General features: G+C 35.7%; 1 protein-coding gene across 1 annotated transcript in view; it reads right to left on the bottom strand.

The window, feature by feature from the left end:
- Positions 1–231: 231 nt before the first annotated feature.
- Positions 232–13,063, bottom strand: part of CTDSPL2 (CTD small phosphatase like 2) — a 79,967-nt gene continuing 67,135 nt past the window's right edge. Inside the window, exons 9-13 of the mRNA XM_056134053.1 lie at positions 10,291–10,353; positions 10,109–10,188; positions 6,968–7,094; positions 5,142–5,237; positions 232–4,591 (exon numbers count right to left, since the gene is read on the bottom strand). Of these exons, the coding sequence (XP_055990028.1) occupies positions 4,526–4,591; positions 5,142–5,237; positions 6,968–7,094; positions 10,109–10,188; positions 10,291–10,353 (432 nt within the window). The 3' untranslated portion in view covers positions 232–4,525. The remainder of the gene's footprint in view (positions 4,592–5,141; positions 5,238–6,967; positions 7,095–10,108; positions 10,189–10,290; positions 10,354–13,063) is intronic.

Here is a 13,063-nt window from a genome sequence, read left to right as displayed (position 1 = left end):
TGTATATAATGGTCTCATTCAGGGATATGTCCTTCAGCTGTGTCTATGATCAACTATTCCAAGTACTAGAAATGCAAACTTTTATGAAGGACAAGAATAATGAGTAGTAGCCCCAATCTTCCTTATTATTCCTCCATGTATCTTGAGTAAATTCTGTGAAATCTGGTCTGAGTTTGAAAAAATAAAAGGCAGGAGGGGTGTGGGGGGAAAGAAAACTCTACCACAAAGAGATGTCTGGTAAACTTTTATTTTGTTACCTACTCTCAAACCACTATCACATCATTTAAAACAGTGACTTCCCAAACCTTGCTATCAGAATCACTTGGAGAGCTTTATCAAGAGATATCTTAGGCTCTAGACCCAGTAAGACCATTTCTGCAGGGCTAGAGTCACAAGAATCTAATTTCAAAAGCTCCTTACAGTAGTTCCAATGAACTTTCAGGTTTGAGAACCGTTGATGTATCTTAAAATACTAATATCAAAACCATAAAGTAAGTATAAACTTGTTGCTCTTAATCCACTTTTCAAAAAGTTCTCAATATAGTTTGCATTATATCCCCAGAACTTTTGTCTCTGGGCAAGTAATTTAAATTCAAGATACAGAGAAACATTTTATAAAAATGTATCCTCTTGAGTCTTGGATTCCAATAATAATTTAAGTATTTAAATATAAGACCCTAAATTTTGTGACTCCTATTCTGAAATTTTAAAATGTGTTTATACAGGATTCTGGTAGGTGGTAGGCTTTCAACTTGGACGAAGACAGGAAAAGTATAATAGTATAATCAAGCACATCAAAATAGTGTACTCAAATAGAGCTCATGAGAGGAATAAGAAAGTAAATGAATGACAACCTAAGGCCTTTTGGCCCATACATTTTGTTCCCAGTCCACTCTTCCCCTATAAGGGGAAATAAAATAAACATTCTTTCCTAGTTGCTTGGCATAGTTATTCGGTGGGTAACTATTAGCTAAGTTAATTTAGATACATGAGATTAAAAGAGGTAACAAATAAATACTAGGAAGACAAAGAGAAGTCAGGTCAGAAAACCTTAACTAGATAATGATATAGCATTAAAACACCATATTAGTACAATTATATGAAGGCGTCAGTGTCCTTTACATTTCAACTTTATGTGATTGACCCAAGGCTTGAAAGCGATCTGGTCCTTATGAAGAAGTCTGTGCTCGCTGGAAAGATTTGCAGGATTAATGAAATGCTTTTTTCTTCACTGATGAGATGAGTCTGTTTTTCAGGCAAGTTGACTGAACAAAACAATGAGAACAAACTTCTTTTAGAAGGCTGAATAGAGTTAATATCTAGATGAAAAAGTCATTGGCCAAAGGTAATGTTTTTAAAATGTCTATGTTTAACCTTAAAAACATACACACACACTGCACAAACACACACACAGGAGCAGGGGATTAAGGGGAGAGAGAGGGAGAGAGAGAGAGAGAGAGAGAGAGAGAGAGAGAGAGAGAGAGGGAGAGAAGGAGGAGAGAAACAATGTACATCATTTTCATCTACAGTTACAAGAAAAAAACTTAAAGAACTTAGAATAATTTCAACAAATTCCCCTCACCTCCAAAATTTGGGAAACAAGATAAAACCATAAGGTAAATAAATATATACTAGCTAGTAATATAGAACGATTTATGGTTTTGAATTGTTATCACATCTCTTTTAAGACCCATGGAGAAATATGGTGATATAAATCTGATTAGGGCTACACATATTACATGGAATTAAAAAACTTATTAAAATTTTTTAACAATACAAATATTTGAAAGAATGTCTTTAAAGTCAAACATTTATCACTAGAATTACCACAATTTTGTGTACTTCAGAAATGTTATGTGTACACCAGTCACTTTTGCTGTGTCTTACCAGGTATCCATCTCTCCTGCATTTATTACTAAATCAGTTTCTATGAATTTGTATATCCTGTGTGAACTGAAGGGGCTGGACACATCTCAACAAAATACACACATCCACTTTACTAAATGGAAGTGTTTAAGGTAACTTCTGCCAAAGATAAGGGAAATGAGAAAATAAAACATTAAGGTGTAAGGAAGCCAGATAAATAATCTCTCTATAAGTTATTAAAACTTTTGTATTAACAAATTTAAAATGACTCAAATCAGAAAATGAAGAAAAATATATTAAGCTGGTTCAAATTTTCTCAGGCTATATAAAATTTCCTTTATAATTTACCTCTTTACAGAATCTTTTTTATGCTTGCTTGCTTAATTTCTCAGTAACAAAGAAACTTTCCCATCATAGGATTGAAAACAGCTCTACCATTAATAAAAGTTGGTTTTATAATTAAAGTGCCTGTAGGCACAAATGATATAGGTGTTTACATTTCCCTTAAATTGTGGGAAAGCCCTTTGAGACTACTTAATCAGAAAACTTTCAGCAATTATAATACACACTGAAAGTTTAGGTCTTAAATGTTTTGGGTTTTGCTGTCTGAGCATAAAAAGGTAGCATTGGAGAAATGTGATTAGGTTTACAATTTTGAGCAAGAGCATATGCAAAGGTAACATATTTACATTTTATTTCAAGAAAGACATAAGACAAACAGCATAAAGATGCCCAGATGCCCTAAAGATAAATACATTTCAAAGATTCTCATTTAAATGAATCTGTAGTATTTTTTCCTGCAAGCAAAATACCTTTCTTTAAATTAAAACAAAAACCAGTATTCTGAGTTGCAGATGCTTTTGCTTTTTGCAGAAAATCTGCCATGATTATTTTAATGAATAAGGATTTTCCACAAAACAGGCTTGCTCTACATGCTAGATTTTTAAACAGTTCAGTGACACAATATGCTAACTACATATACAACAGATAATATAGTAAGAAAACACTCAACCTGATGAAAAGTTAAAATCTTCATTAATACACTGAAAATTGACATAACTCATGCCTTTAAAATCAAAAATACAAAAATTAAATGTTTTCCTAAAAAGATTTCCTTATTTTAAGGATTCATTTGAAAATGAAGCTGCATGTAATTTGTACAATAAGTTGTACAAGTAAACAGGTAATATACATAAAAAATTAAGTGACATACTCCTCAATTATCAGTTGTCCACCTTTAATTTCCAATACTGTACTTTCTTAACAAGCATACAAAATATCAAACTTCTCTTTAGAAAAAGTGCCGTTCTTTGACATCCTTTACACAAAAACAGTCTGAGCCCATGGCATGTTAATGCAGTCGAGAGGCAAAGCATACTAACTTTTACAAATTCTACCTTCCATAAAAAGCCTCCCGAAAAGGAGATTACACACCACTATAAAAATATCAACCTCTTATGGTAGCTGCATTAGAGAACCAAGGCTTGAAGACCATTTTTATATATCATAGAAAACCACTATGAGAGCATACTAATTGCATTGGTGGCTTGGGAGTTTACTGTGCCACAGGATTATGCATAGCTACTGAAAGGTACCAACACTGTTACACAGAGTTTTAAGTTGATTGTAACTGAGAGCATAACAGAGGTACTACCAGCCCATGCAAAATAAAAATACTGAGACACTGTGCTGAATACTTCGTTCCTGGAGAAAACCAAAGGCAGCAGTAACCAATCAAGCCCAGCCGATGACCAAACTCATTCTCAAAGATTGGTGAGCACAGTGAAATCTGAGGTATACCTTTATCCACTGAATCTGTGCCATCGCAAGATATTACCATTAGGGAACACATGCCATCACAATGGTTTAAATCTTTTGAATATTAGTCATTCATATATTCTTATCTACCCAGTCTCTTGATTTTTTAAAAGATTTCACCTACAGTAGAATATTACAGAAACAAAATATAAATGCATGTCCTTCTAAATGAAACTTACATGGACTAAAAGTAGAGAATATTTTTAAACAAATATACAATATGCAGGCAGACAAAGCAGGAAAACGGCCATTCAAATGTATAATATAAAACTAAAAATTGACTATTTTTCCAGAAAACTATGAAGCGCTTTAACTAAAAGGAATGCATAATGAAATTCTAATCTAATACAGGACAAAAATGTAAAAAGGTTATAAACCTTAACAGGAAAAATAAAACAACTTTTACTGGCCATTCCTGTTGAAATGAGAATCTTAAAGTAACAGAAAAGTGGCTACAAACCCACTTAGAGCACCAAACAGAGAGAAAATAAAAGTCCATTTTCACCTCTGTTATTATCATAAAATCCTGTGTGACTACAGGTCAAACTGCTGGTGGCAGAAACAGAATTCTTTATAAACTGCAGATGTCCTGTACATAAAAAAATTTCACTGGAGTTGCACTAGTTCTAAAGACTCTTCTGTTTTAGCCTACCTACTGTATGTATTCAATCTGAGATAAAGTCTCTTTCTGTAACCCTTGATTATTATTGGGCACCAAAGATAAGAAAAGCAAGACGGGGTACAAAAATGCAAAATTTCAACAGTAATGGCAATGTTTTCGTCTTAGTCCAAAAGGGTCCTGCATTCTCTCCCCCTTCAGTGATTTGACAAGTCTTTGTATTTAATCAGGGGGCAGCAAATCATGCAAACGAAATCTGTCTCTGATGTGAGGCCGAACATCTTCATTCTGTACGGAGAAAAAATAAAATTGTAAAAACCACATTAATCTTAAAAGTATGATCTGAAAACTTAGGAAAATTCTTAACTTTGAAGAGAAAATATATTATCAACTACTTTACAATATATACTAGTTTTATTTGCCCAATATAAAATGCAGGAGTGGTTAATGTAAAGTTAAATTTAGATTTTCATTGCTGGTAGAGTGATGGGGTTCAAGCCTGGGACACACTTTATATGCACAAGGATCACACTGTTCTACAGCCTCACATGCAAGGCATGTGGTCTACCACTTATCCACATCCCTGGCCGGATACTGAGATTTTAAAACAATTGTCAGCAAAAGTTTAAAAGCAATTATATAAGATGAGGACAAATCAAAACTGTTAGGTCACTGAATTCTACTTTGTTTTTATACAGCAATAAATAATTTCAGTATGACTTATCAAACCAAATACAGGAAAAAAATATTATACCTAAAGTAAAACAGAAAGATTCTTTACTTCTGTAGAATTGAGGCAATAAAAACATCACAGGAAAAGATAATAAGATATACCTACCAGTTCTACAAGCCTCTCCAGAAATGGAATCAATTTTAGGAGTTCATTGTCATTTTTATCCATAAACCAGCTTTCTATAGGGATTCCATTAGATAGCTAAAACAAATAAGTAATTCATTTTATTTTATTTAACATTCTGCCTGATTTGTAAAGTTTTTAAAAAGAATGAACAGATGTAAGTAAACATTAATCTATAAGTTCTAAGGAATGTTATGAGTTTTTACTTGTCACATTCCTTTGTTTTCTTAATTTAGGCACAGATTTCCAAGGCTTTTAATAATTCATACTTGTCTTATTTTTTTATAACTCAGTATAGCACAAGACAGATCTTAAGGGAAAAAATGAAGCGCAACTGGTTTTGGTAATTTTGCCTTAGCAATATATAAAACTAAACAAGATGTAGTTAAATTCTTCGGCAAAACAGTGATTTCTAGTAATTTAAAATATCTCATTCAAGAAACAATTACTATTAGCTGCTAATAGACATCACTACCAGAAAGCAAATACTTTTACACAGGGACTGTGTCCCATTCATTTTTTTAATTCCCAACAAAATAACCTCATGATAGAACAATCAAGTTGAGTCAATGGGATTTCATGGAAGTATAAAACAATGCAAATCAGGCAGGGGGTTGAGGGGTAGGAGGTGATGGGAGGGAACCTGGGGACACTGGTGCTGGGAAATGAACACTGTGGAGGGATGGGCGTTGGAATACTGTACGACTGAAATCCAATCATGAACAGCGTTGTAAGATTCTATCTCACAATGATTCATTAAAAAAGTTAATAAAGATTTAAAAAACCATGCAACTCTTATTTTTTATAGTAAAAAAAACAGACAAATATCAAAATGCTCTCTGAGGTAGAAATAACTGAATGTATTCTATTTGAGAACCAAGATGAAATTCTTAAACACATTCCAAAATGGAAGCAAAACATGTGATTTAAAATAAAATATATACTGAAATCCCATACAATCTTCAACCTTTCTTTTCACGTTATTAAGAACAGTCATTTCTTTAAAAAGGTTGTAAGGAAAATTTTCTTTTACCCAACCCATTTTTTACCATCACCATTTTGCACTGACTTATTGTATAGTGAATCTTAGATATATGCATATTAATAATGTAAAAACAAAAAGGGGGCTGGAGAGATTATTAAGCAGGATTAGGCCTCATACATTCAAGGTATGTACTTCAGTACTGAACTACATCTCTAGTCTTTTATTTCATTTAAAAGACAACTCTAGAACTGGAGCAATAGCATAGCTATTGCTAACAAACAGGTTAAGATATTTGCCTTATATGCAGCCACACCGGGTTTGATACCTAGCAACCCATATAGTCTCCCAGGAGTGATCTTGAGTACAGAACTAAGAATATGCCCTGAGAACCACTGGTGTGTCTCCCCCAATTCCCCCATCAATAATAAGAAAACTCCACCATGAATATGCCAGTATGGCTTTGTTGATACTGATGGAAATTATACCAATAAAAATTGTTTTCTATTCATATTCTGCTTGGACACATTTATTCTCAATTGTAGTTTTTTTAATCTTTAATTGAGATTCTGAGGCTTACAATGCAATCAATAATGGATTCTCATGCATAAAATTACAACACCACACCCATCACCAGTGTATAACCTCCCTCTCTCCCAACCAAGGACCCAGGATTCCTCCCTCCCCCAACCCTCCACCCCCAAAATTGTGTTTTCTCATTATGGATCCTTTGACCTTTGTTGATGCCTTGTTATGTATTTTTAAATCAGTTGTATTTGGGGGAGGGGGGAAAGCAATATCGTTTGTTTAGCAATCTTCTTCCTACCTGATACGCAAAGGCCTGTGGTGAGTTGTCAATTATGATGGTTTTTGAAAGATCTCTTCCAAGGATATTTAAGTCTTTAATATAGTTTCCTTGTACACAAACACAATGTTCACGGAAAAGCCGGTGCCTAAACATAAAATTTATATTACCTTAAAAAAATCTCTAAGAAGTATAACATATAATGAAACATATAAACATACCAAATAGGCCTTTCGGGTATTAATATATTCTTTCATGAAGGAAATTTATAAATCTATACTTTAGCAAAAATTAAAACTCTTAAATTATTGAAACCTTACAGCCAAGTATTGCCTTGCCTTAAAGAACTTGGGTTTATCTCCAACTACGTTATAGAGCAGGATAAGATAAAACTCAATTGTTTTTATGATTTATCCAAGAAAGCTCAGTTAAGATCAGCATCTAGTTGTCATTGAGTTCTGCTTTTTAATGAATTTGCCTGAGATACAAGGAGGTCAAGTGACTTGCCCAAGGTCACACAGAAAGTAGTTAGCCTAGAACTGGAAGCCAGGATCCTCTTGGCTCCTAATCTTTTGCTCTAACATAAGACCACACAGCCTCCCTACCCCTGTACATACCAGAACAGAGACTATAAGAAGGGATGTTTTTGTACTGGTATTTAAAAATATAATTTTACTTCCCCTTACAGGTGAAAAAAGATATGGAGGCCAAAACATTCCATCATTTCAAATTTTCCCAAATACCTATCGTTGGGAAGTATATATATCATTTGAAAAGAGTACATCATTTGAGAAAACAAAATTTAAAAAAATTAAAACTTAAAAAAAAGAAACAAATGGGGCTGGAGCAATAGCACAGTAGGGCATTTGCCTTGCACACGGCCGACCCAGGTTCAATTCCCAGCATCCCATATGGTCCCCCGAGCACCGCCAGGAGTGATTCCTGAGTGCAAAGCCAGGAGTAACCCCTGAGCATCGCTGGGTGTGACCCAAAAAGCTAAAATAAAAAAAAAAGTATGGAATGATGAATTTCAATATGTATGTTAAAAATGTAAACTATTGTCTTACAAATACTAGATACTAAACTGAAAAATGCTGAGCAATTAAAGGCATTAAAGGTCTATATAATTTCTATCGTGCAATCAATTAGTCTATTATAACTGATAGAATTACAATGTCTTCAAACTTTGAAATTCTTCAGTTTGGTAGTCTGGATTTCTTATTCCTTAATCCCACTAGGTAATTTTTTGGGAGTAAAGGCCTGCCCAAACTTGTACTTTAACTTATGCAATTATAAGGAAGGGCACTTTATACCAATAGGCCATAGATCTTGACAAAATGTCAATTCTATGACCACCAGTTTCAAAAGGTAGCTTTAACGGGACTCAAATCAAACATAACATCAATGCCAAGGAGATTGCAAAGAATTTTACACATATATGAAAGTTACTTCCTTGCTGTAAAAATGCTTTCGGTTAAGTGACCTCTGAAAGGTTTTATTTTGGAGGTCACACTGAGTGGTGCTCAGGACTTACTCCCAGCTCTACACTCAAGGATCACTCCTGGAGGGTCTTGTGGAGGCACCATAAGTGGTGCTGGAGATCTCATATCTAGCCAGGTGCCAGGCAAGAACCCTCTCTTGCTGTCATTTCTCTCTGTTGTACTAATTTGTGTTTCAAGCTTGTGTCAAAGCAAGATGAAAAATATCAGTTTGGGGATCTGGAGAAATAGTACTGAGGGTAAGGAGCTTTCCCTGCATGTACTTACTCAGGTTCAATCCTCAGCACCCCATATGATCCCACTGTGATCCCTGAATGTAGAGCCAGGAGTAAGCCCTGAGTATTTTCAGTTTAGTCCCAAATAAAACTAAACTAGCACTGTCTGTAGCACTGTCCTCCCATTGTCATCAATTTGCTCGAGCAGGCATCAGTAATGTCTCCATTGTGAGACTTGTTACTGTTTTTGGCATATGGAATATTCAACGGGGAGCTAGCCAGGCTCTACCGTGCGGGCGGGATACTCTCAGTAGCTTGCTGGGCTCTCCGAGACGGACCGAGAATCAAACCCTCGTCGGCCATGTACAAGGCAAACGCCCTACCCACTATGCTATCACTCCAGCCCAAAACTAAACTAAACCAAACCAACCCCCCCCCCAAAAAAAAACCCCTACAAAACCCATCAGTTTTATATCCAAGGAAAATTATTTTTAAACAAAATACCTCAATACTTCCGTGTTGTATGTATAAAGTTGCTTAATTAAAAGAGCTTTTATTAAGCATTTTGTGGCATCTTTCTCAGTTCTTGGTAAAAAAAACTCAATAACCCTGGTATCTTAGCCAGTTGCTACTGTTTTAATACTTCAATTGACATAAAAAAATAAAAAGAGAATTCATACGAAAAACCAAGCCCTCCCAAGTTATCCAGAAACAAAGAGTATTTGCTGACTCAGATTATATAAGCCCTGAGTATTTTCAGTTTAGCCCCAAATAAAACTAAACTAGCACTGTCTGTAGCACTGTCCTCCCATTGTCATCAATTTGCTCGAGCAGGCATCAGTAATGTCTCCATTGTGAGACTTGTTACTGTTTTTGGCATATGGAATATTCAACGGGGAGCTAGCCAGGCTCTACCGTGCGGGCGGGATACTCTCAGTATCCATATTAGGATAACCGAGTTACTGAGCCAACTGCAATTTCAAAAACAAATTCTTGACAAACCAAGAATTCCTATGTTAAAATTAACATTTCTGTCATTAAAAGATGACAAAACATGTATTATCTCAGTTGAAAGGAGGCGCGACCATCATGCCCACAGTGAAAAATTCCATACACCTATCAACCTCTCCACAATGCCAACAGATGTGAGGATACAGAAATTAGAATGAATAAATACAGTTGGTCTTTATACCCTTTAAAGAGTGTCCCTCTGAAGTTATATCCATACAAACTCTTAAAAGCATTTAGAAGCTTTAAAAGTTCATTTATTTTTACTATTCAACACAACAAATCTCTACAATGCAGTCACTGAAAATGCTCAGCAAATGAACTCTATAAGATATAAATAACTTGTTTATAAAAGATGTTGTGTTCTAACTAGATGTTAAAAAAGTAAATGGAATCAGTTTTCATAGTTCAGTGTTATTCCATTATTTAATTAAATTTACCTGACCAGTTGCTTTTTAGGATCTAGTATGTTCAGTAACTTGTCTGCATACACCTTCTTAGACGCAGTAAAAAGAATAATCTACAAATTCAGGCAAAAAGAAGTAATCATTATACATGATCCAAATAGAAACACTATACTGAATAAAATAAAAATACATACATATTAGCTTAAGCATTTTACCTCATACATCTGAGACATTCGTTCCAGGAATTCCCTGAAGAATGGTCTTAATCTCACATAAACCTAAAGAAATATAAAGACAGAGTTCAGCAAATGCACATGTGAAACACAAATAACTTGTTTATAAAAGGCATATACTCTAAATGGATGTTACAATTTAAAAATTCATACTTTAACAAATGTTTACTAAATATGAATCAAGCAAATATACTTCACATACAAAAAACCAACTTATGACAAATTTTACATAAGGTAGTAGTTATCAGTGGTCATTGCACTTTCTTAACAGTTCAAGAGCAGCATACAATAGTATTTCATTAGAATATAATTGTAATGATTATTTAAAAAGGAGATTTTCCTCTGAGATTCTGATCCATCAGTCAACTCCATCTTCCAGCCAGGTAGCATCCATCCAATTATTAGGCAATGCTGTATCCACCTCTATCTAGCTGACCTATCTCAATGACCTTCCTCAATAATTACTCAGTTTCTTCTCAAAAGTACCTGTTAAGAATGCTTTTATTTTACATTTCTATCAAGGAAAATAGTGCTCAAGAATAGATGACTGGATTAGTAGATTTAAGTATTTGGAATATTTCAGAAATTAATCTTATTTGTTCAATATTCAGCAACTCAGATGTGGCATCTAAATTAGCAGTAATTTGATAGGGTGGGGGGAACCACTGGTGAAAATTGTGGTACTGGCTTACTTACTGGCTTACAATACTGTAAATCATACTACACAAAAGCACTGCTAGGCTACTTTTAATTAAAAGAACATGTTATCAAAATCTACTGGAAATAGATATCAAAATATCAGGAAAGTTTCAAACTGCCTCAGATACATTTATCATCATAAATTCTGTCTTCTTGCCTATACTGAATATAATTCCTTAAATATGCTCCATGGGTCTGAAGAGATAACAGAGCACTTAGCACATGACCAACCAGAATTTGATTCCTGGAACCACATACAGAACCCTGAGCACTGCTAAGAGTGATTCCTGATGGCAGAAGCAGGAGAAAAGAGCACCACCCAACCACCCATAAATAAGGCCATGAGCAGCGCAATGTCTTTTACAAAATATTTTTATTCTAATTTTCATTTGTAGCACAGCGGGTAGGGCATTTGCCTTGCACGCAGCCAACATGGCTGACCCGAGTTCAATTCCCCCGCCCCTCTTGGAGAGCCCGGCAAGCTACCGAGAGTATCTCGCCCAAACGGCAAAGCCTAGCAAGCTCCCTGTTAAGTATTCAATATGCCAAACACAGTAACAACAAGTCTCACGATGGAGACGTTACTGGGCCTGCTCGAGCAAATCGATGAACAATGGGAGGACAGTGACAGTGAATTTTCATTTGTAAAAATTTAAGTTCTACAATACACTGAAAGGCGATTTTTAACTTTAGACCATTTGAACAATAAACACAGGACTGAATTCAAAGATTTAGATATTTTGTTTCGGGGTCACTGCTGGATGGTTCAACCTAGTGTTCAGGAATTGCTCAGACTGTGCCAAGGGGCTGCTCCCCATAGTGGTCAGGGGGACCAAAATCAAGGGATCAAACCTAGGCCTCCTACATGTGAAACATGCACTCAACCTTTCAAGCTATTATCTATCTCTGGCCCAACTCAGATTTGTTTAAGAATACATGGAATGTATAATTCGAAGTATTGTAATACCAGTTCCTCAGGGGCCAAGCAAAAGTACAGCTAATAGGGCACTTGCCTTGCATATGGCAGATCCAATTTCGCCCCCAGCCTATACCTTATTGCACTCCTAGACCCACCAGGATGATCACTGAGGACCAATAGGTGTGACCCCCAAAACAAAACCCCAGTACCTAAAAAAAAAGTTAAAAGGAACCTCCCCACCAAAAAAACTGGGGGACATTGGTGTAGGTAAGTGGACACTAGTGAAGGGATTGGTACTAGAACATTGTATGACTGATATCCAATCACAAAGAACTCTAATTCATGATAATAAGAAAAAAGAATAATTTTTTAAAAAAATTAACAGCAACAATTCAAATTTACGGTTTAATTGTAAATAATATAATTTCTGTTATTAATATAAATCGGAGAGTCCGGCAAGCTACCTAGAGTTATCTCACCCACACGGCAAAGCCTGGCAAGCTACCCGTGATGTATTCGATATGCCAAACACAGTAACAATCTCACAATGTTACTGGGCCCACTCGAGCAAATAGATGAACAATGGGAAGATAGTGACAGTGACAATATAAATCTACACAAAAATGTACTCAATAAAATACCACTCAAGTATGATATTTGCCTTGAATGTAATAGATCCAAGTTTGATGATCCCTGGCACCCCATTTGGTTCCCCAAGCCCATTAGGAGTGCTTGCTGAGCAAAAAGCCAAGAGTAAGCCCTGAGCACCACTGGATATGATCACCAAACTTACCCTTCCCCAAATACCCAATTAGAATTCTCGTCAATAAAAGGGAAAGCATGCAAAGGACTTCATAAGTATTATCATATTACAAACTATGTAAAAAAGGTAAAGGCCCTCCCTTTGTTCGTCGATTTGCTCGAGCAGGCCCAGTAACGTCTCCATTGGAGACTTTGTTGTTACTGTGTTTGGCATATCGAATACGTCACGGGGAGCTTGCCAGTCTCTGCCGTGCAGGCGAGATACTCTCGGTAGCTTGCCGGGCTCTCCGAGAGGGGCGGAGGAATCGAACTCGGGTCGGCCATGTTGGCTGCGTGCAAGGCAAACGCCCTACCACTGTGCTATCGCTCCATGTA

This window comes from Sorex fumeus, unplaced genomic scaffold (genome assembly GCF_029834395.1).
Source record: "Sorex fumeus unplaced genomic scaffold, SorFum_2.1 ptg000098l, whole genome shotgun sequence".
Taxonomy (NCBI): Eukaryota; Metazoa; Chordata; class Mammalia; order Eulipotyphla; family Soricidae; genus Sorex; species Sorex fumeus.
The sequence above is the reverse complement of the archived record's forward strand: the minus strand, read 5'-3'. Positions and strand labels throughout refer to the sequence as shown.